General features: G+C 49.3%; 1 protein-coding gene and 1 pseudogene across 9 annotated transcripts in view; both read right to left on the bottom strand.

Moving 5' to 3' along the window:
* The window catches only part of ODF2 (outer dense fiber of sperm tails 2), a 30,785-nt gene extending 12,858 nt beyond the window's left edge, over positions 1–17,927 (bottom strand). For 2 of the 9 annotated variants that reach the window (XM_022578574.3, XM_089913808.1), the window contains exons 1-10: positions 17,749–17,839; positions 16,474–16,708; positions 15,035–15,125; positions 14,051–14,167; positions 13,630–13,755; positions 6,970–7,119; positions 5,863–6,023; positions 4,957–5,086; positions 4,265–4,396; positions 860–931 (exon numbers count right to left, since the gene is read on the bottom strand). In XM_022578574.3, coding sequence (XP_022434282.1) covers positions 860–931; positions 4,265–4,396; positions 4,957–5,086; positions 5,863–6,023; positions 6,970–7,119; positions 13,630–13,755; positions 14,051–14,167; positions 15,035–15,125; positions 16,474–16,505 — 1,011 coding nt within the window. In that variant the 5' untranslated portion in view covers positions 16,506–16,708; positions 17,749–17,839. Of the gene's footprint in view, positions 1–859; positions 932–4,264; positions 4,397–4,956; positions 5,087–5,862; positions 6,024–6,969; positions 7,120–13,629; positions 13,756–14,050; positions 14,205–15,034; positions 15,126–16,473; positions 16,709–17,748 lie in introns of those variants that run through there. The other 7 variants (XM_022578568.3, XM_022578571.3, XM_022578572.3 and 4 more) reach the window with 5 other exon arrangements.
* Positions 17,928–21,819: 3,892 nt separating this feature from the next.
* On the bottom strand, positions 21,820–27,419 carry LOC111177163 (peptidyl-prolyl cis-trans isomerase A pseudogene; annotated as a pseudogene).
* Positions 27,420–27,531: the final 112 nt, after the last annotated feature.

The raw sequence follows: 27,531 nt of genomic DNA, 5'->3' as shown, positions 1-27,531 counted from the left end.
CACAAAACACTAAGGAAGCCCCATAATCCCCCACCCAGAGATCACCATTGTTAGTACACATTAAAAAGTCAGATACCTATTTTGCACTATAACCACATTTACCATAGTGTGATTAAATCTTCTATATCTTTTGAAAAAGCACCTTAACATTTCAATTTACGGATGTATCATAATTTGATAAGGCTCTTGAGCTGGGAATGCAGGTTTAGGCATTATCGCCATGACCGTTGAATCCCCTACAGCGATGTTCGGCCAGGCACCGAGGGCCAAGGGCCAAACCTCGGGAACCATGGTCTCTATTTCTTTCTTTCTCTTGGAGACTCCCAACAGGCATTAATACATCAAAGGCTCCAAAAGGTATTGTAGTTAAGCAGCTGGTTTAACTTGTCATTCAGGCTGGGCAGCAGTTCCCCAAATTTATTTGGCCATGGATCAACCCCCCCTTTTGTTTCTTGTACCCATTAACACCTTGAGGAACTCAGGGCTCTATGGAACAGACTTTGGAACATGCTGCCTTGGGAGAGATTCCTTGGGAGGATTGGAATTGTTGAGTCAACAAGTCTGTACCAGAATATAAATAAGGAAATTCAGGGAACAGACTCTGATGATTTACAAATCCATCACTGTCATCACCATCCCTCATGCTGATGTCCAGCTTGGTGGTTCAAGCTCTCGAGTGATTGACTAGACAAGCCCAGTGGGGCAGGAGGGACGGGGATATGTGTTTCATGATTTCACAGATCATGAAACTAAGACCCAAAGAAAAGTCAGAGCGGGGCTCCAGCCCTCTTGCCGCCACTCAGCACCTCTACGCCGTCGCCTATACCCCCTGGAGCAGGCAGGGGGAGCTGTGTGTTACCGCTTTCTCGGAGTCCGCCTCTGCCAGCCGTTTCAATAACGTTCCTTGTTGCTCCATCAACTTTTCGGAATCCTTCAAGGGAAGGCAGGGAAAGCCAACTCATTAAGCAATAAACTGAGATGTCTACATCCTCTAGGTCCTGTTCCTTTTCTAAAAATTATACTTCTAATGATAGAAGTAGTAAATTATATTCTCATTATAAAATATTTAATGAAAACCGATAAAGTCCCCCTCATCCCTACCTCCAAATCCAGCCCTGCCGTTATGAGTTCGGACTGTCTTGCCCATCCTATCTCTATGCATTTATACGTAGCTACACCTAGAGAAGTATCTTTTGGGGGATGAGGGGTGGGAAGGGATTAATGTGTAATTTTACCAAAATGATATCATACTGTATTTTTGTGTCACAACTGGATTTTTTAACCATAGTTTTATTGAGATATAAATTCAGATACAAGTCACCAATTTGAAATGTATAATTCAATGGTTTGTGGTATATTACATTGTGATTTTTTTAATTGTGGTAAAATATAACAAACTTTTTCATTTTAAGTGTAAAATTCAGTGGCATATGGTACATTTCCAATATTGTGTAACCAGTATTACCATCTAGTTCCAGAATTTTTTCATCACCCTAAAAGGAAACCTGCACCTGTCAAGCTGTCAGTCTCCATTTTCCCCTCCCCCCAGCTCCCCCCAAACTCCTAATCTGCTTTCTTTTTTAGGGGGCGGGCACACCACATGGCTTGCAGGATCTTAGTTCCGGGACCAGGGATAGAACCCAGGCTCCAGCAGTGAAAGTGCTGAGTCCTAACCACTGGACCGCCAGGGAAATCCCCAACCCCTAATCTGCTTTCTGTCTCTAATATGCTGTGGCATTTTTTAACTTCTCCCCGTAACCTTTGGGCAATAAGGTGGTTCCCAGGCTCTGCAGCTGTAAACACGGCAGCAGTGGACATGTTGGGCACGTACTAAGTGTCTCTTCAGGATTGATACAAAGAGTAAGAATGGCTGGGCCCGAAGATCTGTGATTTGTGGCAGGTGACATGCCCTGCAAAATGCCTGCACTGACGCACACAAACAGGACGTGAGAACGCCGGGCAGCAGCCAGCCTCTGCCTGTTGCCAGTCTTGCCAGCATGAATCCTGCTGTTTTAGTTTGCATTTCCCTATTTATGCATATGCTTATTAGCCATTTAAGCTTCCTCTTCCCCGGACTGCCTGCTCACACCTTTGCCCACTCTCGCACAGGGCTGTGTCTCTGAACTGTCTCTATTCTTCCCAGTCACCTAAATAAAGTGTCCCTAGAAGAAATCTCACCCCCCTTTCCCTTTCAGTCCCACAGGTCACCTTTGCAGGCTAAGAGAAAAGGGCTCCCTGGTCCCAAAGTTTCCCAGGAACCTAGGAACTGGAGGAAGACAGCATTATGGGTTCTCTAGCAACAAGAGGAGGCAAAGAACGTAGGACGAAAACCTAGGCCAGGGACCCAGAGCCTGAAGCTATTCTCACTGCCCCGACAGGCCATGCCCTCTGAGCCTCTGGGGGACTCTACACAAACTAACACACCATCTCACCAAATCCCCCACTCTGAGGAGCCAGGCACTATCACCACCCCCATTTCACAGACGAGGAGATCGAGGCTGGGAGAAGTGAGGTGAGCTGCCTGAGATCACACAGCCAGAGATGGCAGAGCTGGGCGCTAAGCCAAAGGACTCCAGAGCCAGAGCATTCCCCCAGCACACTGAGTACTCCCCAGTAAGCACCGCAGCGGGGCTGTGGTCCTGAGGGCCACATGGGCGGGAGGAGGTGAGAGCCTGTACAGAACCTGGAATGCCTGCTGCGGTGGGAGTTTAAATTAGCTGACCCTTCACCTCCAACTGGAGATTCTGGGATTCCGGGATTGTAGGAGCTAAGAAGGCGAAAAGGGAAAAAACTGGTAGGAAGACGTTTTCTGAAGCCCCGCCCCCCCCCACCGCCCCCAGTCCCAGGACAAACAGCAGCGACAGCCACCATTTACCAAGTACCCACTGCATGCCCGGAGTACGCACAGTCCTCGTCCACACATCACTTCTAAGTCCCTCACAACCCCACATGGAAGATGCTATTCCCATTTTATAGGTGGGAAAACTGAAGCCCAGAGAGGTAAAAATCACCCACCCATGAACACTGAGCTGGAAATGAAACAGATAAAACTATTTTAAGAGAATAATTTAGCTATAACTAGTAACATTCATAGAAATATATTCTGGAAACCCTCAAGTACACCAGGATAGTACAGACGAATGCGCAAAGTAACACTTGTAAAAGCAAACAACCAAAAATTGTCTCCATCAACAGAAGAGTGGGTAAATAAGTTGTGGTATTGTCATAAAATGGAATAGAGCAGTGAAAATGAACTACCTTAGGCTTCAAGGATAAAAATGGACGGATCTCAGAGAAACATTGATTGAAAAAAGCCAACTCAGAAGAAAACATATGGAACAATATCATTTATGTAAAGTTTGAAAACATGCTAAACGATACTATATGTTGCTTAGGGATACATATATAAGTGAAAAACTCTCAGATTCCGGATAGAGTTTCCCTCTGGTGGGAAGATGAGGTTACTGCCAAAGGAGACACCAAGAGGGATTTAACCGTGGGGACGAGGTTTTGTTTGGAAAGCTGGATAGTGGGTACACTTTTACTTATTTTAAATATTAATTTTTAAACTACAAACAAAGGAAGTTGACACTGTTTTTTTTAAAAAGTTAAACTAAAAAAAATATCTCATCAGGACGGGCTTTTTTTTTTTTTGGCTGCATCTCGAGGCTTGCAGGATCTTAGTTCCTCAACCAGGGATCGAACCCACGCCCACGGCAGTGGAAGCGCCGAGTCCTAACCACTAGACCGCCAGGGAAGTCCCAGCATGGGCATTTTGAGACTCTCGGTATCCCTTTGGTTTTGAACCAAACAGGAAGACAGCTGTTTATACTGTCAGTCTTTTCAGAGTCATTTGCTAACATAAAATATATTTCAGAGACCACCTTTTAAGAAAACAAAGTGATACCATACAACGTGTCCGCCAGCCATTAAGCCACCTGCTTCACCAAAACTCAGGTCTGGTCTTCTCCCCGCTTTGTCGCATGACCCCTGGGATGGGCTGAACCCCTGCCTGACTCTCCACTGTTCTTCTGACTTTCAAGGTCCTTCCTGTGCCACCAGGCCCACTTCAACAACGAAGACAGCACTCGTCTACCAGATGCCCAGCATTTCATATGAATGATTTCAGCAAATCTTTCTATGGCCCCCTCAGGTCAGGCAGGCACCAAGAATATTTTCTTTTTACAGACAGGAGCCTGCGGTGCTACAGGGCCAGGGCTCCGAGTGAGCACTGGGTAGGGGTGCGGCTAGGACCGCAGCTCACCTCTTTGCAGTGCTGTTCCCTCAGCAGTTCTCGGAGGGTGCGGTTGGTCTCCTCAAATGTGCTCAGCTTCTGCAGGAGAAGTTCCTTCTGCCTTGTTAGGGTGTTGATGTCCGTGCAGGTCATTTGTTTCTCCTGGAAGACAGCAGGCAGTCTTGCCAGGCACAGGTGGAGAAGGGAAGAGCTGGCACAGGGAGTCCCCATGGGGAGCTTAAGAGGTATCGGTGCCAGGCAGCCCGAGCAAGAAGAGCTGGGCAAAGGCAGGCTTCCCGGAGGAGGCAGACCTGGAAGGATGGGCAGGTTCTGAGCCTGCTGAGAACACCAGGTGGGGAAAAGGGCGGGAGAGTTCGGTGTGGGCGAGTGCAGTTAGGGTGGGCTTCTTGGACAAGGTGCGCTTCCTGGACGACAACATTTGGTGGCTGATACTGGCAGGAATCAGACACGTGCCTTGACTCACTGTGATCCCAGGAGACCCACGATGACATCTCAGAGGCCCTGGCTACCAAAGGTCAGCCTCGAAGGTCAGGGCCCAGAAGTGAGAAGAGGGGTGGGGGCCGAGGAGTTAAGTGTGCCCTGCCCTGGCCTGAAGATGTCATAAAGTCAGCATGACGACTGCGTAAAGACCCCGCCACGGTGTGCAGCTGCCCCCGCTCTGGGCCCGGCCCCGGCACTGGGTGGTTGGGCTGGCCACCTACCGTCTTCAGTTTCCCGATGGTATCCTTCAGGGCCATGACTTGTTTGGCCGCAGCAGCCCCATCCATTTCAGCCTCCATCAGCTTGGACATGAGGCACTCCTTCTCCTGCTGGAGGTGTTTCTTCTGAAGCCTGGGCCCAGAAAGAATAGGGCTCTGTGAGCCCTCCCAGGCCCCTGCCCACCCGGAGCTCCGACGCTCACCTCACAATGCCGTGCGAGGCTCATCTCCTGGTCAGGGAACAGTGGGGGAGGGGGCAGGGATGGCCCTTCTGGCCCGAGTGGCCTTCTGGAAGGACACCTGGTCACCAGAGCAGGGCCTCCACACCGGGGGACATTATGCCACCTGTTTGTCTCTCAGACAGAAATCAGTGTCACCTCATTCCCCAGCCACTGCCATGGCCACCTAACTACCATCTTCAGATCCGCTTTTGAGCCCTCCCCTCCACTCTCCCCATTGGAGCCAAGTCTGGTCACACCACTTCCTGCTTCGAAAACCCTTCTGTGGCTCCCAACCGCCCTCGATGCAAACACCCTGAAGTGGCCACCAAGAGCCGGCCCCTGCCAACCTCCGTGGCCCCCCTTCCCCTTGGCCCACCCTCTCCCCTTGCTCTGCCCCGCTTTTCATTTCTTAGTTGCAAACTCCTCCCGCCCTGGGGCCTTCCTGCAAGATGTTCCTGCTACCTGGTGTGTTTTCCTCCCCCGCACTCACCTGCCTAGCACCTGGCCATCCTGCTGGACTCCCGTTGTTTCCAGAAAGGCCTCCCTGATGCCCTCCCCCCGGAACTCTGCGGGGCCCACTTCTCTGACCGGGAATCATGAGCGCATTAGTGACTCTGTTGAACACTGTAACCCGGGCTAGGCTGGTGCTCCCGCAAGAGGGAAGGTGCCCAGGGCAGCGCCGCCTTACATAGTGAAGTCCTTCTCCTCCTTGATGCGCTCGATGCTGTGCCGCAGCACCGTGTTCTCGTGCTCGGTCTCGGCCAGCTCTTGGGCCACCTCCTCCAGCTCCTCCTTGCGTTCCTCCAGGAATCTTTTGGCCATCTGGCGCTCTCCCTTCTGCATCTTGACCTGTGCAGGGGCATGCAGGCAGGGGCCACTGAGGGGAGGAGCTCCTCTCCACCGCATCTCAAGGCCCGCTGCTTTGGACAAAGCGAGGGGCACCTCCGATTGAGCGCTCCATACTACTGAGGTCCTTTGGGCGCAAGCTCAGTCAATCGTCACAAAGACTCTGGACAGACATGATTCCTCTCATTTCCTTGTCACTGAGCAAAGGGAGCAAAGGGAGCCTGAGTGACTTTCTGGCTGGGGACAGAGCCAGGATACAAACGGTTGTTCAGCTGGCACTCCACGGGAGGAGAGATGTCACAAAAAGGCCCCTGCCCCTCGGGCTGTGGAGAAAGGCGGGCCTGTTACCAGGCAGCCACCAGCCGCAGGTTCTCCAAGAGGGCCCTGGGCCCCAGTCGCAGGGGAGGACTAAAGACACAGGCCCCGTCAGCAGCCGCAACGAGGAGTCCACGGCAGCTCCACCAACTTATTAGTTGGGGGCCTTGGACTTCCAGGTTGTTTCCAATTTCATTGCCACATCCCACCCAAAGACACAGCCCAGCAACTGGGGACAAACTTCCTCTGCCTGTTTGGGGCATTGTTTTCTGTTTTTGTTTTTTTTTAACTTTTGTATAAAATGGAAAACAGAGGCCCCAGTGTCCCAGTCACTTCATCTCCAAGACAGGGACAATAATACCACCGGCTTCGTTTACTGTAGTAAAAAATCAAACCAGGCCATCCATACAGAGCACCAGGCAAGGTCAGGGCCAGGCCTGGGCTAAGTGCTTGATGGAAAGGGATCCCAGGTTGCCCCGACTACCTCCCCAGGGGCACGTGAAACCCTGGGAGGCCTGCAGAGGCAGCAGGAAGGAGGTGTCCACCAGGAACTCACCTGGCAGTCCCAAGTGTCCTCGGGACACTGGCCAGCCTAGCCCCCTACCTCCCTCACCTCAGACTTGAGACAACCAACCGTGTTCATTAGACTGTCAATCTTCTTATCATAACGGTTCATTTTACAGTGACCCGAGTCGTCATCTTCGGTAGAGAGGTCACTTAACCGCATCACTGAGACCAGCTTTTCTGAAGATGGTGGTGTGATCTCCAGGCAGTGAGGTGGATTCTGATGTAGAGGAGGGAGAGACACATGAAGTCATAAGGCAGAACTGCAACCATTGGTCCCACCATCCCTGGCTGTCCGCTGAGCAGGAAGAGCTAAAACTGCTACAGGGCAAAACCACAGAGACCCCAAGGGGAAGGGCACACCGACCTTCTTGGTGGAACACTGCCTCATTACCTACCCTTGTTTTTTTTGTCTTTTTTTTTTTTTTGCAGTACGTGGGCCTTTCACTGCTGTGGCCTCTCCTGCTGCGGAGCACAGGCTCCGGATGCGCAGGCTCAGTGGCCACGGCTCATGGGCCCAGCCGCTCCGCGGCATGTGGGATCCTCCCGGACTGGGGCACAAACCCGTGTCCCCTGCATCGGGCGGACCCTCAACCACTGCGCCACCAGGGAAGCCCCCTACCCTTGTTTAAATGTTGTTTCTGAAGCTCTTCTAACATAGAAATAAAAAGCGTGTGTTACACAACTACTGAAGCCCGCACGCCTACAGCCCGTGGCTACTCTTCATTGCGGTGCGCGGGCTTCTCATTGCGGTGGCTTCTCTTGTTGCGGAGCACGGGTTCTAGGCGCGTGGGCTTCAGCAATTGCGGCACACGGGCTCAGTAGCTGTGGCTCGCGGGCTCTAGAGCGCAGGCTCAGTAGTTGTGGCGCACGGGCTTAGTTGCTCTGCAGCATGTGGGATCTTCCCAGACCGGGGCTCAAACCCGTGTCCCCTGAATTGGCAGGTCGATTCTTAACCACTGCACCACCAGGGACATCCCCAGTGTCAAGTTTAAAATGAAGGATATAACAAATTGGCAAAAACTGTGATTCCCAAAGTTGGCAAAAGTTGGGGGCAGTAAATATTTTCATACACCTAGGGTAGACATGAAATATGTCAAAAGTCTTTTAAATGAATATGAATACATTGGATATTGTATACATTGTATATTGTATGAATACACTGAATATTGTGGATAGTTGCAAAGGCAAACAAATCTTCTATAACAGGTATTTTAAGGACAAGTGGAGAAATTTAAATATTAACCAGATGTTACATGATTAGGAAATTAAGTTTAAAAAAAAATGAAGTGAAGTTTTTAGGACTAATCACTGTTATTTTGGTTATGGAGAAAATGTTATTAGAAATGCATACTGAATTATTTAGGGTTAAAATGGTATTTCTGGAAAATATTTACCTAAATACATCAGCATAAAAAAATATTTTTTAAAATGCATGTGCTCCTCAGAGAAGTTTATGCAAAGCTGTATAATACTTTCAAGACTTCAAAAAGATATTCTGATCTGGGGGCGAGTGTTTCCATGTTTTTTATTGTTGTTGTTTTTTTAACTTTTAATTAATTAACTTATTTATTTGGTTGCACCGGGTCTTAGGTGCAGCAGGCGGTCTCCTTAGTTGTGGCAGGCAGGCTCCTGAGTTGCAGCTCACAGGCTCCTGAGTTGTGGCATGTGAACTCTTAGTTGCGGCATGCATGTGGCATCTAGTTCCCTGACCAGGGATCGAACCGAGGCCCCCTGCATTGACTGTGCAGTCTTATCCACTGCACCACCAGGTAAGTCCCTCCATGGGATTTTGATATATTGAATTTGACTCTCTCATTCTATACATTTATTCCATTGTATTAAGTAATTGCTATTTCTCATTGTTTGCACCGTTTTTTCCTTCTCGTAAGCTGAGGTGGCTAAACTTCTGTGCTAATTTCCAGGGAAAGGTGATGGCTATCAGGAATAAAAGGAAGTATTTTATTTTTTTAATTTTTTTAACATCTTTATTGCAGTATAATTGCTTTACCATGGTGTGTTAGTTTCTGCTTTATAACGAAGTGAATCAGCTATACATGTACATATATCCCCATATCTCCTCCCTCTTGCGTCTCCCTCCCATCCTCCCCATCCCACCCCTCTAGGTGGTCACAAAGCACTGAGCTGATCTCCCTGTGCTATGCGGCTGCTTCCCACTAGCTATCTATTTTACATTCAGTAGTATATATAAGTCCATGCCACTCTCTCACTTTGTCCCAGCTTACCCTTCCCCCTCCCAAAGGAAGTGTTTTATATGGGTGTAAACTGTTATGTCAAACAAGTAGGACTCATAGGGTGCAATTTAAAAAATGTATGTGCCCTTTGTCCCAGCAATTCTATTTTTGAGGAATTTATCAAGAATATCTAAGAATGTGAATTAATATTTAAATTCAAGGCTAGGGTATAGATAAATGTACAGCAAGATAGTATTGGTTAAATACTAACAGTACACAAATGTACACACAATGGAATAATGCCTTAAAAAAATAATGTGCGATATAAATATAGTCAAAATATGTGGAAAAAAGAACATTACAACAATAAGTAAAATATAATCCCATTGTTACAAAAATCAAAAGAACACGTCTATTCACAAGAAAAGATCCAGAAGTCTTGCACCTAGAAGTTACATGGGTCTCTTCTCAGGGTGGTGGAATTACAGGTGGTTTTTACTTTCTTCCTTGTGCTGATTTAGATTTTCTAATTTTTTCTAATTTTCAACAATGACTGTGCATTACTTTTATAAGAAAAAGAGTTATTTTAATATATAAAAGAAAGACAATAGGAAAATGTATAGACAGTATGATTACAATTTGAAAAAAAAACTCCGCATGGGAAAAAGTGATAATAAATGTATCGCAATATTAATAGTTTTAGGGTGGCAGTGACAAGAACAGGACTGGTGATGTTGTTTCTTGAGCTGGGTCTTTGTAAAAATTCATCAACACGCTTCTGATGCATGTACTATCCTGCACTTTCCAATGAAAAGGTTTTAAAACTTAATAGCAGCCAGATAAGAGTAGTAGAATTACAGTGATTGTCTAGTTTTCTGTATTTTCAGCTTTCTGTCATAAAAATAGATGACTTAATTAGTAATAGGGTAGAGAAAAAACCCAGACCTGCTTTCTCCCAAAGATCTTATCTTGTGTACCAGGAGGGGTTTTAAAAATGAAACACGGGGACTTTCCTGGTGGCGCAGTGGTTAAGAATCCGCCTGCCAATGCAGGGGACACGGGTTCGAGCTCTGCTCCAGGAAGATCCCACATGCCGCGGAGCAACTAAGCCCATGCGCCACAACTACTGAGCCTGCGCTCTAGAGCCCGCGAGCCACAACTACTGAGCCCACGTGCCTAGAGCCCGTGCTCCGCAACAAGAGAAGTCACCACAATGAGAAGCCCATGCACCGCAACGAAGAGTAGCCCCCGCTCGCCACAACTATAGAAAGCCCGCATTTAGCAACGAAGACCCAACACAGCCAAAAGTTAATTAATTAATTAATTTAAAAAGAAAGAAAAGAAACATGAATCCCCACAAGCACATAGCAGCTTCCGGGGTCCATGTCCAGCTCCACCACAAACTCTTCCTCCTGTGGTCTTTTCTCTCTTGTCCATAATGGTAAGGGCAGGCTGGGGCCTCCCAGGAACATGGAAGGTCACTGAAAAATGGAAAGGGGCTGAACCAAGAGGACAGCATGAAAGACAGCTACTGCTTGAGAGGTGGTAAGTCACATCTCTGGGCCCCTCCGTTTCTAGAATTCTGTGGCCCCAGGACTGGACGGGGCACTGAGCTTTCCAGGGGGGACCATAGTCCTAGCAACCCATGTCAACAGGAAGTCCATTTCCATAGCGGCATGACTTTGATATATAAGTTGAGAACTACTAAGTCTCTTCATTAAAAAAAAAGAAAAGAAAAAAAGCATTTTAAATAAAATATAGTATGTTTGTTATAAAGAAATTCAAGCAAACCATGAAAAGATAAAGCATTAAAGCCTCCCACCCCAGAGGTAATCACTGCTTACCACTTCTTATATTTCCTCCCCAAAACAGGTTTGCACATATAAACATATCCATACACACATGGACACACAGATGCACTTTTCTGTGCAAATAGGGTCAAACTCTCCGTGCTGTGCCACTTGGTGCTTCATTATCGTCTAGAAATATCTACCTCAATCTTCTAGTGGTTGCATGGCATTCCATTGTATGGATGCATCATAATTTAACCAATACCCTCCTGACAGACATTTAGGTTGCTTCTAATTTTTCTCTATTGCAAACAATGCTTTAGTAAACATCCTGATACACACACAGATCCCTGTACTCTTCTGTGACTTTTAGCATCAATTCCCAAGTGTAGAACTATAGAATCCATGTTTGGATGGATGCTGCCAAACTGCCTCCAGAACGGCTGAATCGGTTTCACAATCCACTCAAAACTGTCCAGGGGGGCTTCCCTGGTGGCGCAGTGGTTAAGAATCCACCTGCCAATGCAGGGGACACGGGTTCGAGCCCTGGTCCAGGAAGATCCCACATGTCGCGGAGCAACGAAGCCTGTGCGCCACAACTACTGAGCCTGTGCTCTAGAGCCTGCGAGCCACAACTACTGAAACCCGTGCACCACAACTACTGAAGTCCATGTGCCTACAGCCCGTGATCTGCAACAAGAGAAGCCACTGCAATGAGAAGCCCGTGTACCGCAACGAAGATCCAATGCAACCAAAAATAAATAAATAAAACAGATAAATTAAAAAACATATATTAAAAAACAACAACAACAAAAAAAAAACTGTCCAGGGACTTCCCTGGTGGTCCAGTGGTTAAGACTCTGTGCTTCCACTGCAGGGGGCACAGGTTCGATCCCTGGTTGGGGAATTAAGATCCCACATGCCACGCTGCGCGGCCAAAAAAAAAAAAACACACACAAAAAACCATCTAAAAAAGATTCGTTGATACCTCCCATATGCTTGTCAACACAAGGTATTCATAATCTTTTCAACTTTTTTCCATTCAATAAAAATGATAGCTTGTTTTATCTAAAATGTAATTGTTTCTAATTTACATTTCACTGATTATTAGTGAGGTACACATAGTAAAAAAAATCTAAAAAGCATTTTAATTCCAGTCTTCCTTGCACTTTATATAGAGAGATATGTCAGAACACTTTTCATTTATTCCCTAGAATACCAAACTCCCTTTGTCTCTTAGGGATAACATGGTAAATCAGGGAGTCAAGAGAGTGAAGTATGACTCTAAACTTCAGAGTAATTACTATTATTTCTAATTTTAAAAGTAATAAGCTCTCAGAAAGAGAATCTTTCAAAATAGATCAGGGGCTTCCCTGGTGGCGCAGTGGTTGAGAGTCCGCCTGCCGATGCAGGGGACACGGGTTCGTGCCCCGGTCCGGGAAGATCCCACATGCCGCGGAGCGGCTGGGCCCGTGAGCCATGGCCGCTGGGCCTGCGCGTCCGGAGCCTGTGCTCCACAATGGGAGAGGCCACAGCAGTGAGAGGCCCGCGTACCGCAAAAAAAAAAAAAAAAAAAAAAAAAAAATATATATATATATATATATATATATATATATATATATATCAGGCATCATCATCTTAAGGTATAGTCATCCCTTGGTCTCCACAGGGATTGGCTCCAGGTCCCTCATGCATATCAAAATCAAAGGATGCTCAAGTCCCTTGTATAAAATGGTGTAATATTTGCACATAACCTAGGCACCTCCTCCTGTATACTTTAAATTAGCTCTAGATTATTTATAATACCTAATTCAATGTAAATGCTTTGTCAGTAGTTGCTGGCACACAGCAAATTCAAGTTTTGCTTTTTGGAACTTTATGGATTTTTTTTTCTTTCTTAAATCTGTGGTTGGTTGAATCCACAGATGTGGAAACTGCGGATACAGAGGGCCAACTGTAGTTTCAAGCCCTTTACTTGTCTCAATAATAAGATCTTTGTCTAAAACACAGTCACAGGCCTTGTCTTGTCAATGAGTTTTTTCACTGCAATTGACTAGAACGTAAGCGTAAGGAAGGCACAGCTGCCAGTTTGCAGCTGTAACCCCCGTGTGCAGCAGTGTCGCAAGAAATGCATGAATGACTGCACGGATGGATAGATGGACAAGCAAAACGTTTTGAGGTGTGGCTAAAAAAAGACAACAGTTCTCTTGGAACCTTGGCAACTCACACGGAAGGCAGTTATTCCTCAGGAGATTATTCCAGTGGTTTTGATGACATCCATGGAATACGTGCACGGTCTCTTATGGGGGTGACCGTAAAAGTGAAGATGCTTTCTTTGATATGTACGTTCTGGTATATATTTTAAAATTATGCTTCGGCACTAGCAAAGTTACGTGGGGCAAGACATGTAGCTCCTCACATACAAATCAGAGAGCCTACGAGTACCGCCTCTAGAATGAGACCCCCCTGAGTCTTAACTCCACCTCTGCTACTCTCTCTGTGAGACTTCACCTCTCTGAGCCTTGGTTTCCTCATCTGCACCTTGGGAGAGCGGGACCTACCACATTGCAGTGTTGGCAGGACTCAAGAAGATTCCCATACTTTCAGGGTTTAGCAAGGCGCTCAGTAAGCGGGACCTACTGGGATGTCTCTGAGAGCTCCTGCCGACCCTGAACCATACAGAGTGTGAGGCCTGCTAGAACCTGACCAGTTGGAAAAGAAAAGCCTGAACGAGAATGAGCCTACCTCCCACTTGCATCCCACATGCCGGGTGGATGATTTTCCAGGGGGCATCCAAGGTACCTTGGTTTTCACCCGGACACTCCGCCGCACATTCACGGTGTCCCCTTTCATTCCGCGCTTATGAGATTTCTGTGGAAAGGGACAAACCCAGGGTCACTTCCCCACGCAGCTGGCCGTGGCATCACTCTGGTGGCATCCGCTTCCAACTCTGCTGGGGAGCCGCTTCTGACTAAGGCTACTGCTGCCACTTCCAGGTGACCGTCCTACCTTCCAACCAGGCAACTGAGCTCTGAAAGCGAATGTGTCTGTCTCTCAAATCTCTGGAGTTAGAAGTGTGAGGAGGCCCAGCTGGGAGGTGTCGCCTTGCTCCACAGCCTTGGCCTTGCCCCACAGCCTTGGCCTTGCCCCCCTGGCATGCTCCTACCTGGCTGTTGGTCGCTGATGCTTTCGGGAGTTTTTTTATGTGGACATGGACAGGGGTGTTCTCATCCACGTGAACATGTAAGGGGGGAGTTGAAGAGCGGTCCTTCATGGTTCGCTTCTGGCAGGTGGGGGAGGACAACACAAAAAAGGTTGATCTGTGGATGAGTAAACTGGGCGTGAAAAACCGAGCTCACAGCCTCTGGGGGCCACTGAAAGCCTAGCCACCAAGCGAGCAGGACAGGAACCAGCACTACTGGCATGCGGGCAGGAAGCAAGGCGGGCGTGCCATTCAGCAGGCTCCTGCAGAGATCCCAGCTGAAGACCACCGGGGAGACACAGGTCCGTTCAAGAGAAGGGTCTGTGAGACCCACAAGTTCTACAAAAGAGCCCAAACCCAGGCCCCGGGGTCCTCAGAGCTGCATCTCTTTCCGAGACTGCTGGAATGCACAGCTCCTCCTCATTCAGCACAGCACAGATGGAAAGGTGAGTCCTCCTACACCGGAATCTGAATGGGGCATGCGGATTAGCACGGGACACTCACAGAACAGTTACGGTGCAAAATACTTCAAGCAGCAGGTAGATAAAGGATGGTGAAGACAGAAAGCTGGAGGAAATGCCGAGATGAGAAGGTTGTATGGATTCTAAAGGCCACTTAAGCAGGGCTGAACACATACCCCTCGCCTACCTCGCCTACCACCAGCTCCTGTCAATCCCCATTCTTTTTTTTTTTACTTTTTTCTTTTTTCCTTCTGGTCTTTTTTTTTGGAAATTCTGTTTTCAGATTTTTGAAGTCTGTCTGGAAGGATTAGGTTAACACAACCTCCTCACACCCAGCAGCCTTGCCACAGGCAAAACCAAATCCAATCAATCAGCAGGCTATGCATGAAGGCACCTAACAGAGCACCTGGCCGCCGGGCTGCCAGCAGAAGCGTTTCTTCTGGCGGGGCCACAGACCACGGGGCTGCTCCGCGCGCATGTCACCTACCGTCACAGTCACACTGGGTGAGCCACAAGGTGTCCTCAAGACCTTTTTCTGCTTGAGGCTCGTTACTCTGTTCTTCTCACACGATGGAAACCTGTACCCAGGCACAAGAAGCAGATTATAAGCAGAAAACTAGGGCTCTTCTATTTCTTAGATCTCCCGAAGTTATATACTACATATGGTGTCTAACGAGTCCACGGCTAGGAGAACCAGTGTGGAATCATTTGGCTCCCTGTACACAAGCACCAAGCTCTCATGGTGTGCCTGGCAGGGGGATGGAAGCAAGGGGTGATGGGCATTCGCAGGGCTGGCCTTTTAACCTGCCATCGCATCACACGTATTGTGACCTTTTACTGAAAAGCCCAGCTGTCATCCTGTCTGTCAGGAGACAAAAAAAGCAGGCAGCATGTGGGCAACAGCCAACATGCTAGTCTGGCCAAGGGCGAAAGTGCCCAGGACACTGGCTGGAGCAATGCTCAGTGAATGACTGCCATGAAAAGACAGAGGCACAAGCTCAGGAAGAAGGTCTCTGTGACTCAGTTTCATAACATTAATAGTCAAATATTCAAATAAGAGGATGAAAAATGACCATTTCCCAAAATATTCCATTTGCTACCCTTTAAGCTTTTATGGATTTTTTTTAATACCACGTGTAATTCATCTTATACATAAACAGCCCCATCACTAAATTTGCAAATAAAGCAAAAGTTTAATCTCCAAAATCTGGCAGCAGTCAATCCAAGAATTCCAGGACGGGAAGGGACTTGGAAAGTACATTTGATCCATCCCACTGCCTGATGACAGCCCCCAAAATATGACCTTGCCCTCACCCTCCATTATTTTGGAAAAAATCATGCAACATAAAAATTCTTTAGCACTTTAGCATACATTTTGCTGTATGTATATCACACCTTGATATAAAAGAAAAAGATTTTTTGAGTCCTACTAATCATTTAGCCAAGGAATACCAAATCTGTGCAGATGGGGTTTTTTTTTCCCTCCTCACTTAGAACATTTCTGTTTACTTGAAACCAATAGATTTGGGAAAGCTCTCACCCTCAGCGGGTTTTCCATCAAACTGCCTGGATTCCACCAACATTTGACTAACTGCCGCGTCCACCTCTTACGTGGTTGTTATTTATTTACACCTAACCTTCTTTCAAAAAGGATCTGAACCTAGTACTCCAATGACAACGATGGTGATCCTATTTGCTACCAGGAACTGGGGCACCTGAGGAGGGAGGGCCAGAGGGAGGCAGAACTGGGATTACATGCGTGCATTTTCCTCTTTCCTCTTAAAAATTATTTTTAAATGTTTTGGTCCAGGCTTTCAGTACACAGAACAGAGAGCTGAAAAGAGGATCCTCCAGTGAGCCTGGCCTGGGAGCCCCTGCCCGCTTTTCCCTGCCCTATGGCGGAGGCGCCCCCCACAATGGCAGTACCTGGGGGAGCCGCCTGAGGATGACGCAGACATGGTTAGGCATCAAAGCCGCAAAGGTGGGCAATTGGGTCAGCAGGCTCTGCTCAGGGGGACCCAGAGGGGCGTGTCAGTGAGAATCTCAGGGGCCGGGCATCAAACGTCCTGAGGGGAGGAGAGTGTAAGCTTTGGGGGTGACAGTTGGATGAAAACTTGGGAGGTGCTCCTCTGCTGTCCAAGTCGCACAGCAACTGACCGTCCTGCCAAAGTGGGGGGAGATAGGAGAGGCTGAGCGACCCGGTGGGCGGGGCGGTGAGAGCTCCCCTCCCCAGGGAGGGCCAGGGGGCGGAACTTCGAAGTAAAGGACCACCACACCCAGGCCCCACGCGGGAGGGAAGGTGGGTGGCCACCAGGGGGGAAACCTGAGATGCTGGCTCGCGTGCGAAGAGGGCGGGAGAGAACCGCTAGGCTCCAAGTGGGCCCCAAAGGGCCGGAACCGGCGTCGGCAGCGGGAGGGATATTCGGGGCGGAGCCAGGGCAACTGTCTCCTAGGAGAAGGGCGTTCCCGGCAAAATAGACACCCGAGAAGACCAATAGTATTTGAAGGAGGAAGGAGCGGAGGCTGCAGGGGGAAAGGGGCGCTAAGCAGCGAGTGGGTGCCCCGACGGCAAAGGGAAAATCCTCCAGGGCGAAGCAGCGGCCGCTGAGATTTAGTATCCGAGTTAGAGCGGGTTCGACGTCGGGTCGTGCAGGGAGCGCGGCGGGAGAACCGGGAGGCCCGCTGGACAGGTGAACCCACCCAACGGGGTAGGGCGGCCCGGAGGCGGTCCCCGGGGACTGCGCTGCCTACGAGGAGCCGGCAAATAACTGCCGGGCCGAGGCCCTCAGGGAGGGCGAGGCGGACGGGGCGACGCCCACCGGCGGGCAAGAGGGCGCGGGGCCAGTCTCTGTCGGCGGAAAGAAGGGACGACCACCCACCAGCGGGCAGGAGGGGACCAGTTTCTGCCCATAGAGAGAAGGCCGAAGCCCGGAGGGAGCAGAACCCTGCCGGTGGCCAGGTGAGGAAAGGCCCGCCCGTTAGCGGGAGGAGGAGAAGGCCCGCGCCGGTGGGCGGGGCGGGGGGGCGAGATTCTGACGGGAACTGGACGAGCGCGCCGGAGGGTGCCGGCGGGGGCGGCCCGGGGGGGCAGCGGGACCCGGCGACTTCGGCGGGGGCCACCCCGCCCGTGGGGACCAGGCCCGGCGGCGGCCGCGGGACGCCCCGGAGCGCCCTGGCTCCCGCCTGCCGGCGGCCTCTCACCAGGAACGACACGGCTGCGCCCAGAAACGCCTCCTTATGAAGTCGTTGAAGTCGGAGGCCAGGGTCTTGCCATGGAGACGCCGCGGCGGATTCAATCCAGCTCTGGCAGCGACGCCTCCCCGCTTTCTCCTCCTTTTCCGACAACAGGTCGGCAGGTCGCCCATTGGCCAGTTCAAACCCCCCCGGGAGCCTCTCGGGTGTCGCCATTTAGGCCCAGCCCCCTGGCGTCACAGAGATGCCCCGCCCCACCAGAAGCTCCACCCCCTTCCGGGCCACGCGTAGCGTCGCCGGGGAGACGCGCGACGCCACTGACGGGCCTGGCTCGGGCTTGCCTCGCCGGTCAAGACGAGCTTTCCCCCCTCCGCCATTTTTACCCTGCCTTCAGCCCTCGTCGGTTCCCCTAACTCAGAGGAGCGCCCAACTTCTAGCCTACTCCCTCTGATTCATATTAGGCCACTGGGCTCAGGGGTCAGGAAACATGTTACTGTCCGGAGCTGCGCGCTGTTTCTGGAAATACAGCCCTGTCTCTCCTCCCCTGTTGGTGCAGAGATGGAGCCCGCTTCTGCACACCACCCAGACTCTCTCCCCCTCCCACATCGCCTGTCTTTGTCCGGGGGGAGGAAGGGTCCGCGTTCCCCTTGCTCCGCACTGCCCTCCTGCACACTGTATGCTGCTGTATGTACACACCTACTCCGTTGAAGTTCTCGCTGCGTCTCCATCTTCTCAACTATGCTTCACTGTCAGCCAATCATGGGGGGCTGTCACGTGGCTCACGCAGCCGCCCTGGATTCTGGGAGACTTTAACGTCCTCAGGGCCATCCTGGCCTCAGTTCCTTGACATCCTCATCTCCATGACCTTCTCTCCACCTCAGCCATGTACTCCCAGGGTCACACAACTGGTCCACCTGAAATCTTAAGTTCCAGCCCCCCCCTCTCCAAACAGAACTCATTCTTTTGCCTTCCCGCCTACTGTCTAACGCTTATGGCGTTCATTCCTCAGTGTTAGGGAGCCCTCCACTCCCTTGACCCGTTCATTTTCTCCCTGTTGAAGAAATGATGGATCCCCAATCCTTATTGTAATCCAACCACCTGAGTCTCTGCAAAGATCAAATGCACAAATCATTTCCTCCACCCTCGGCTGAGCCCTCACCACTGCCCAGCAACGGTTTAATTTATCCCCCTCGGCCTCCCCACGTTGGCTTTTTATTTATCTATCTATTTATTTATGTATTTTTGGCTGAGTTGGGTCTTTGTTGCTGTGTGCGGGCTTTCTCTAGTTGCGGTGAGTGGGGGCTGCTCTTCGTTGTGGTGCGCGGGCTTCTCATTGCAGTGGCTTCTCTCGTTGCGGAGCATGGGCTCGAGGCGCAAAGGCTTCAGTAGTTGTGGCTCGTGGGTTGTAGAGCGCAGGCTCAGTAGTTGTGGCGCACGGGCTTAGTTGCTCCGCGGCATGTGGGATCTTCCCGGACCAGGGCTCGAACCCGTGTCCCCTTCATTGGCAGGCGGATTCTTAACCACTGCGCCACCAGGGAAGCCCGCCACGTTGGCTTTTCCGAATCTTTGCCTCTTCCCCATCCCATATGACAACTCTCCTTTTTCATAGAGAAACATAAATTCATCCAGTGGAATTCTCTCCACCTTCTCCCACCTTCCCCCACCTTATCCCCCCCCCTTCAGAAGAAGTGATGTCATTTTTGCTGCCCAAGATAACCTTCTTGTTTCCAGGCAGGCCTAGGTCAAACATCTCTGTAAAACATCTCTTGCCAGTCCCAACGCAGAGTTGTTGATCATTTCTCAGTGCTCCCACATTCAATGAACCAACATTTATTAAGTCCCTACTGTGTGCTAAGCCCAGGGTGAGGGACACCAAACCAACACATCCCACTCGGTCTTCAAGGAGTACACAGCCAACCCCTCTGATGTGACCAGATGAAATGATTAAAGCTTTCCCCTCCCCACCCACTGAAGGATTTTGCCTCTGTGGTTTTGTCCCCTACCCACCATCTGAGGAGGGTTTTTCTCTGCCAGTGCAGTTCTTCGGGGCTTTTGTGATGGAGAATCTGAGAATGGACAGGACTGAGAGGTCACCACCCTCAACACACACACACATACACACACATGCATACACTGGAAGCGAGTGACAGGAAGGAGGAGGGGGAAAATCTTAGAGACAGGCAACAGGGAGGAAGGGGTGCTGAAGACAGGGGCACAGGGACACCTGTAGTGGGTGAAGGACATGTGATGGGAAAGAGAACAGGATTTTTTCTTTAAATATTAATTAATTATTTATTTATTTGTCTGCGCCGAGTCTTAGTTGCGGCTTGCAGGATCTTCTGTGCAGCATGCAGGATCTTCTAGTTGTGAGATCTAGTTCCCTGACCAGGGATCGAACCCGGGCCCCCTGCATTGGGAGCTCGGAGTCTTAACCACTGGACCACCAGGGAAGTCCCAGAGAAGAGGAATTTTTAAAGCATAGCTGTGGTCTGTTATCTGCCCCTTTTGTGGTGTTTGAGAAATGCAGGTAAAGAACTTGAGTTATTCTGATATCACTTTGTTTTTTGTGGGGTTTTTTTGTTTTGTTTTGTTTTGTTTTTTGGCTGCATCAAGCGGCTTGCAGGAAGGACGTGCGATTGGAAAGAGAACAGGAATTTTTAAAAATATATTATTTATTTGGCTGCGCCGAGCCTTAGTTGAGGCTTGCGGGATCTTCTTTGCAGCATGCAGGATCTTTTAGTTGTGAGATCTAGTTCCCTGACCAGGGATCAAACCCGTGCCCCCTGCAGTGGAAACATGGAGTCCTAACCACTGTACCGCCAGGGAATTCCCTGATATCACTTTGGATTGCTGGACCGTGTTTTCTGAATTCAAGCCACTCCAAGCCTGGCCAGCACTGGCCACTTTTTTTTTTTAAGAGCACTACCTAGCACTGATGAGGACATTGGGAAATAAGCAGTCTCACACATTGCTGGTAGGTTTAAAAATTGATGTAACCGGACTTCCCTGGTGGCGCAGTGGTTCAGAATCCGCCTGCCAATGCAGGGGACACGGGTTTGAGCCCTGGTCCAGGAAGATCCCACATGCCGCGGAGCAACTAAGCCCGTGCACCACAACTGCTGAGCCTACACTCTAGAGCCTGCGGGCCACAACTAGTGAGGCTGCGTGCTGCAACTACTGAAGCCTACGCGTCTAGAGCCCGTGCTCCGTAACAAGAGAAGCCACCACAGTAAGAAGTCCGCGCACCGCAATGAAGACCCAATGCAGCCAAAAAAAATAATAAAATAGATAATAATACAGATCAATTGTTGAATGTGGAAAGGTTTCCAAAACATATAGCTGAGAAAAGTAAAAGGCAAGGTGCAAAGCTGTAAGTCGACCATGATGATGTAGATATATATTCACAGAGAAAAAAACTACAAATTTAGGGTGGAGGATACATGGGTGTTTCTTGTATTACACTTATATATCCTCTTTTTAAAACTGTGAACAGGGACTTCCCCGGTGGTCCAGTGGTTAAGGCTCTGCGCTTCCACTGCACAGGGTATGGGTTCGATCCCTGGTTGGGTAACTAAGATCCCTCATATCGTGAGAGGCGGCCAAAAATTTAAAAATAAATAAATGAAATAAAAAATAAAACTGTGAACAAAAGAGGGTATGTAATGTGTATTAGTTTCCTAGGGCTGCCTTGACAAAGTACCACAAACTGGGTGAATGAAACAACAGAAACTAAACAGAACTAAACAGTTCTGGAGGCCAGGAGTCTGAGATCAAGGTGTTGGCAGGGTCATGCTCCCTCTGAAGGTGCTTGGGAAGGATCTGGTCCAGGCCTTGGTCCTAGCTTTTGGTAGTTCCTTGGTAGCGGAACTCCAGTTTACCAATGGCCTTCTCCACGTGTGTGTGTCTGCATCCAAATTTCCCCTCTTTATAAGGATAACAGCTGTAGTGGATATTAGGGACCCATGCTTCTCCAGTATGACCTCATCCTAACTAATTACAACTATAACAAATCTATTTCCAAATAAAGTTGCATTCTGAGGTACTGGTGTTAGGACTTCAACATATTAACTTTTGGGGGACACAATTCAACCGAAACATAATGCATATGTTCCATTTAAAGATGTATAATAAAATCGGGACTTCCCTGGCGGTCCAGTGGTTAGGACTCTGTGCTTCTACTGCACGGGACATGGGTTCCATCCCTGGTCAGGGAAGTAGGATTCCTGCATGCTGCACGGTGCGGCCAAAAATAATAATAATATTAATAACAATAAAATAAACACTAATGGAGCACTACCCAGCCACCCAGCTTAAGTAATAAAAGATTTTTTTTCTAATTTTTAACCGGAAGACACTATCTCAGAATGTTAACACTAACGATTTTAGTTTCCTCATTCTGTTTCTCTAAATTTCAACAATGAACCTGGGCTTTTCTTGTTCGTTGGAAATAAACACAGGTGAAGGAGGAGTTGTTAGCTCCAGCGCTGGACCCCAGCCCTGCGTGCAGCTCCTGGCAGGGGGATGGCCCGAGTCCTTAGGCTCTGGAGCAGCCTCTCCATTTGCCCTAGGGCCTGATTACCAGCTGTTTCCATCTTAGAGCACTTCCTCCAGGGCCCTGATGCAATGGCCACAGCATAACCCTGGGGAGAAGGAATCCATGCTCCAAACAGGGTCTAGCTTTTTCTTTCAGGTGACTTGAGAGATTTCAAGTCCTGGGTGGAGTAGGGAGAGAAAATTCTCCCAGGCCCTATCAAGGATTGGCTCCTCTTGAACCTTTAACCAGCCCCTCACTGACCCTGGGCCTCTGAGATTGGATGGACGCTGGACTCAGTGGAGAAGAGAGTCCAGGTTCTACGGTGGCCCAAAGCAGCGGTTCTCAAAGTGGGGTCCCTGTACCAGCAACATCAGCATCACCAGGGAACTTGTTAGAAATACACATTGTTTAGGCTCCACCCCAGACTTACTGAATCAGAAACTGGGGGGCGGGGGGAGCAGCAATCTGTGTTTTAACAAGTTCTCCAGGTGATTCGGATGCACTGTAAAGTTTGGACTCTAAAGTTTGAGAACCACTTCCCGGACCATCTGGGAGTGATCTTGGAGGGCAAATCTGGTCATGCCCCTTCATTTTAATGAAGGAAACACATTTTACAGAGAGGAGAAGGACCTGGCTCAAGGGGTACAGATAATTAAGTGGCAGAGGTGAAATTGGAAATTAGATTACCTGTTTACAGAGACACCCTCCTTCTCCCTGCCCCACTTTTTCCTCTGACTCAGGCAGACCACCCAAGTCCATCCTGATTCATGGTCATCGTCTGGAGGGTCACTGTGATACCAGTGACCCTCAGTGCAGCACTCCCTCTGTGCCAGGCACCGCGCTCACCTGCATTAGCTCAATGGATCCTCACAACATCCGGTGAGGTCGGCTTGAGTGTAATCCCATTTTACAGAGCAGAAAACTGAGTCTCGAGAGAGGTCAGGACACTTGCCCATGGTCATAGAGCTAGAAGGGGCTGAGACAACTCAAGCCAGTTTTCTCTGCCCGCAGGGCCTACGCTGTTACTAGTAGGTTTGCAGGGAGGGCTCTTCTCCAGTATCCCTTTTTTTTTTTTTTTTTTTTTGGCCGCCCTGCTGTTTAAGGGATCTTAGTTCCCCCACCAAGGATTGAGCAAGGGCCCTCAGCAATGAAAGTGCGGAGTCCTAACCACTGGACCGCCAGGGAATTCTCCAGCATTTACAATTCGGCTAAGAAACCAGAAGGAAAAAAAGAGCTCCCCAAGCAGGCGAAACAGTTGGCAAACAGCCAATGCCCAAAAGCTGCCATTTACTCATAGCAAAGCCCCTTGTCTCTTGGTTTGCACACTGTTGTGGCAGTAGCGGGGTCGGGGGAAGAGCAGATTAGAAGTGGTCCAGCAGGAGTGAGAAGGAGACCTGGTTCTTGCCCCAACCCACCCCCACTCTCACTTTCTCACAGTTCCCCGTGCCTTCCCCAAGCAGTGGGTATGCCTTGGAGAAAGACTTCCCAGCCTTTTTTCAGAGCAGGGCACCCACAGAAAACCAAAATATTTACACAGCATCTAAGTAGTCTGGTGGGTATTGGGGGACGTTTGGAAGTCTTGATGAAAATTTCATACTTCATTCTTCATAATATATATTAGGATTAGAAACTGTGGTATAAAATATTAGGGAAGACTTTAAAGCTCAGTTTTGTATAAAACTTCCAAATAAAACATACTGGATAAAAGAAGACAGACACAAAAGGCCAGGTACTACATGACTCCATACAGGTGACAGTTTGGAAAAGGCAAACAGATCAGTGGTTTCCAGGGACTGGGGTGGGAAAATGGAATCGACTGCAGAGAGGCAGAGGAGAACTTTTGGGGGGGATGTATATATTCCATATCTTCACTGTAGTACTGGTGGCATGACTTTACATCTGTCAAAAATCATCAAAGTACAGAGAAAGACAAATACTGTATGATATCACTTATATATGGGATCTAAAAAAAAAAAATACAACAAACTGGTGAATAAAACAAAAAAGAATGAAGAGTGGCCCCCGCTCGCCGCAACTAGAGAAAGCCCTCACACAGAAACGAAGACACAACACAGCAAAAATAAATAAGTAAATTAATAAACTCCTACCCCCAACATAAAAAAAAAATAAAATAAATGTCCATAATTAAAAAAAAAAAAAACAGACTCCTAGATACAGAGAACAAACTAGGGGTTACCAGTGGGGACAGGGAAGGGGGAGGTGCAGTAGAGGGTTAGGGGAAAAACAGGGTTATTATGGAATTATATGAAATCATGTGTGTGAAACTTTTGAAAATTGTAAAGCACTATAGAATTTAAAGAATCATTCATTCCAAAAAAAAATCAAAGTAAATTTTACCGTATGTAGATTTAGCTACAGTTCCCAAACCTGTCAGCTCCTCAGGATCACCTGCGATAGTTTTGTTCAAAAACAGTCAGGCCTCACCCACAACCTACTGAATCAGAACCCTGGGCAGGAGAATTAGGAGGGGGCAGGAATCTGCATTTCAACCAGCTCCCCAGGTAACAGGTGGTGGAGTGTGTGGTTTGGGGCCAGGACTTCTGGGTCAGGACAGGGGATGCCAAGCTTCTATCTCCAGCCCAGACCCGACCCCTGAATCCCAGGCTCGTGTATCTAACTCATTGACACCTGCACCTGAATCTCAAATGTAGCACATCTGAAAATGATCTCCTGACCCACCCCAAGCCAGCCCCCTGCCCCACACTCTGTAGTTTTCTCCATTTCTGTTGATGGCAGTTCCATTCTTCTAGTAATTTGGGTCCAAAACTTTGACATTATCCTCAATCTGTCTAGGTCTCTCTCTCTGTTGTTGTTTAGCTTTTATTTCATAATCATAAACTTAACTCTGCAATTCAGCTAGACTTGGAGCGGGGAATGGAAAATGTGAAACCCAAAGCACTGCAGCAAAAGCACAAAGATTATAGGATGTCACGAGCAGATGAGGGTGAGGGATTCTCTACTGAGCTACGGAAGGAATGGGCTGTTTAAGATAAGGCACGAGTCAGATTTACTAGATTTGTCCACAGACAGCAATGGTGAGCTTCTTGCTGGTCTTGCCGTTGCTGGATCCAGAGTGGTCCACGGCTGCCACACCGTTCGTGACCTTTTCTACCTTGCCAAAGACCACACACCTGCCATCCGGCCACTCAGTCTTGACAGTGCAGATGAGAAACTGGGAACCACTTGTATTGGGTCCAGCATTTGCCACGGACAAGGTGCCAGGACCTGTGTGTTTCAGGGTGAAATTCTCATCATCAAATTTCTCATTGTAGCTGGATGCCACCAGTGCCATGATGGCACCACCCTGGCACATAAATCCCGGAATACTTCTGTGAAAGGAGGACCCTCATAACCAAATCCTTTCTCCCCAGTGCTCAGAGCACGCAAGTTTTCTGCTGTCTTTGGAACTTTGTCTGCAAACAGCCTGAAGGAGATGCAGCCCAAGGGCTCGCTGACAATGTGGAAGAACACAGAGGGGTTGACCATTGCTAGGCAGCGCAGGGAGCAGCTCCCAGCGGTGGTGTATCAGTGTCTCCTCCTGAAATTCTGCTGCTGCCTCTCACCGGCCCCACTGTTAACATCCTGGTCTGGGGCACCATCATGTCTCACCTGGATTATTACAATGGGTTCCTAACCCATCTACCTACTGCTACCCTGGATCCAACTACAGTTCATTACAGCAGCCAGGGCAATCATGTTAAAATAAAAATTAAATTGTGTCATTTGTCTGCCTCAAACCCTCCAGGGGCTCCCTGTCTCAGAGTAAAAGCCAAAATGACCTCCAAGGCCCTCCGTGCTCTGGCCCTGACCTTGGCTCCCTCACCTCCAGAACTTGGCTCCTCCTTGCTTGTTCTGCTCCAGCCACAGTGGCATCTTCCCTGTCTTTTGAACCTGCCAGTCCTGTTCCTGCCTCAGGACCTTTGCATATGCTGCCCCCTTGGCCTAGAATGGTCTTCTTTCCCATATCCCCATAGCTTGTCCCCTCACTTCCTTAAAGTCTTTGTTCATGTGTTAACTTCTCAGCTCATACTTGATATTTCCTCCCTCATTTTGTTCTGTAGGACTTAACAACCTCCAATATTTGCTTCTCTGTTTTTGTCTGTCTCCCTCACTAGAATATCAGCTCTATGAGGTCAGGGATTTTTGAGGGACAGTTTTATTCACCGCTGTATCCCTAGTATCTAAACATGGCCCATAGAGGGTGCTCAATAAATGTTCATTTTAATGAATGAAAGGGACACCTGGAGCCTGGAAGGGAGAAGTGACTTACTCAAGGTCATAGCCATCCAGAATCAACGGCTTTTGGTCTTGGAATGAACAAAGCACCAATTCCACAGCTCTGGCCCAAAGTCCTTCTCAGAGCCATGCCAAGCTCTGGAACCAAAGCCAGGCCAGCAGGACCTCATCCCTGGTACGGAAGGAGGGAAAGCCCAGCCCCAGGGGGTGCCTGACTGACTCTGCCAGGACCCAGGGGCTTACAAGACCAAGTCAAGGGGCTGCATGGGGGAGGGGCTCCTCTGAAGGAGGAAACCTGGAGATGGCAGGTCCTGCGCCGGTGGAACCACAGCAGCTACGGGCAAGATATGGAGTCGCCTCCCCATCCCCTCCGGCTGCCTGAGCGCAGGCAGTGGAGACAGTTGCTGGGCCTTCCAGGGGTGGGGAGAGAGGAAGGCCGGCAGTTCCCAAGCAGGAGAGCGTTAGAAGGTGAAGCTGCTGCGAGTAGCCCAGAGCACAGGGGGCAGATTCCAAATGCCCCAGGCTCCCTTCCCATTGCTGGCCCCAAACCAGCAGAGGGCGCCCTGGCCCACAAGGTCCAGGTTCTGCCACCTTGCGCCCTCTGGCTGCCACACTAGTTAGGGCAGGAGGGGAGCCCTGGATCTCCCCAGCCACTTCCAGGGGAGGGGTTCCAACCGCACAAGTGAAGATCCAAAGGCAAGGAGGCCTCAGCAGCCCTCGGTCTGGCCTGGGCCCACCCTGGCCAGCAAGGTGAGGCCAGTGATGACCACGACAGCCGCAGTGGGTAAGCACTCACTGTGGGCTGGGCTCCAGGCCTGGCTACTTTATACCCACCTGGCCCGTGAGATACTTCTCCTCCCACCTCCACTTTACCAATGAGCAGACTGAGGACGTGATGCCAGATCGATCGCCTGACTCCTTCTCTAGGCTGCCCTCCCCCTCTGTCTCTCCACCTGCTCATTCACAGATCAGGAACGCCTCCCTCCCAGCCCTCAGGACAC

Source organism: Delphinapterus leucas, chromosome 6 (assembly GCF_059928025.1).
Source record: "Delphinapterus leucas isolate spDelLeu-1000000601 "Yukka" chromosome 6, BTC_Dleu_Yukka2, whole genome shotgun sequence".
NCBI lineage: Eukaryota > Metazoa > Chordata > Mammalia > Artiodactyla > Monodontidae > Delphinapterus > Delphinapterus leucas.
Note: the sequence above shows the minus strand (reverse complement) of the source record. Positions and strands in the feature narration are given on the sequence as shown.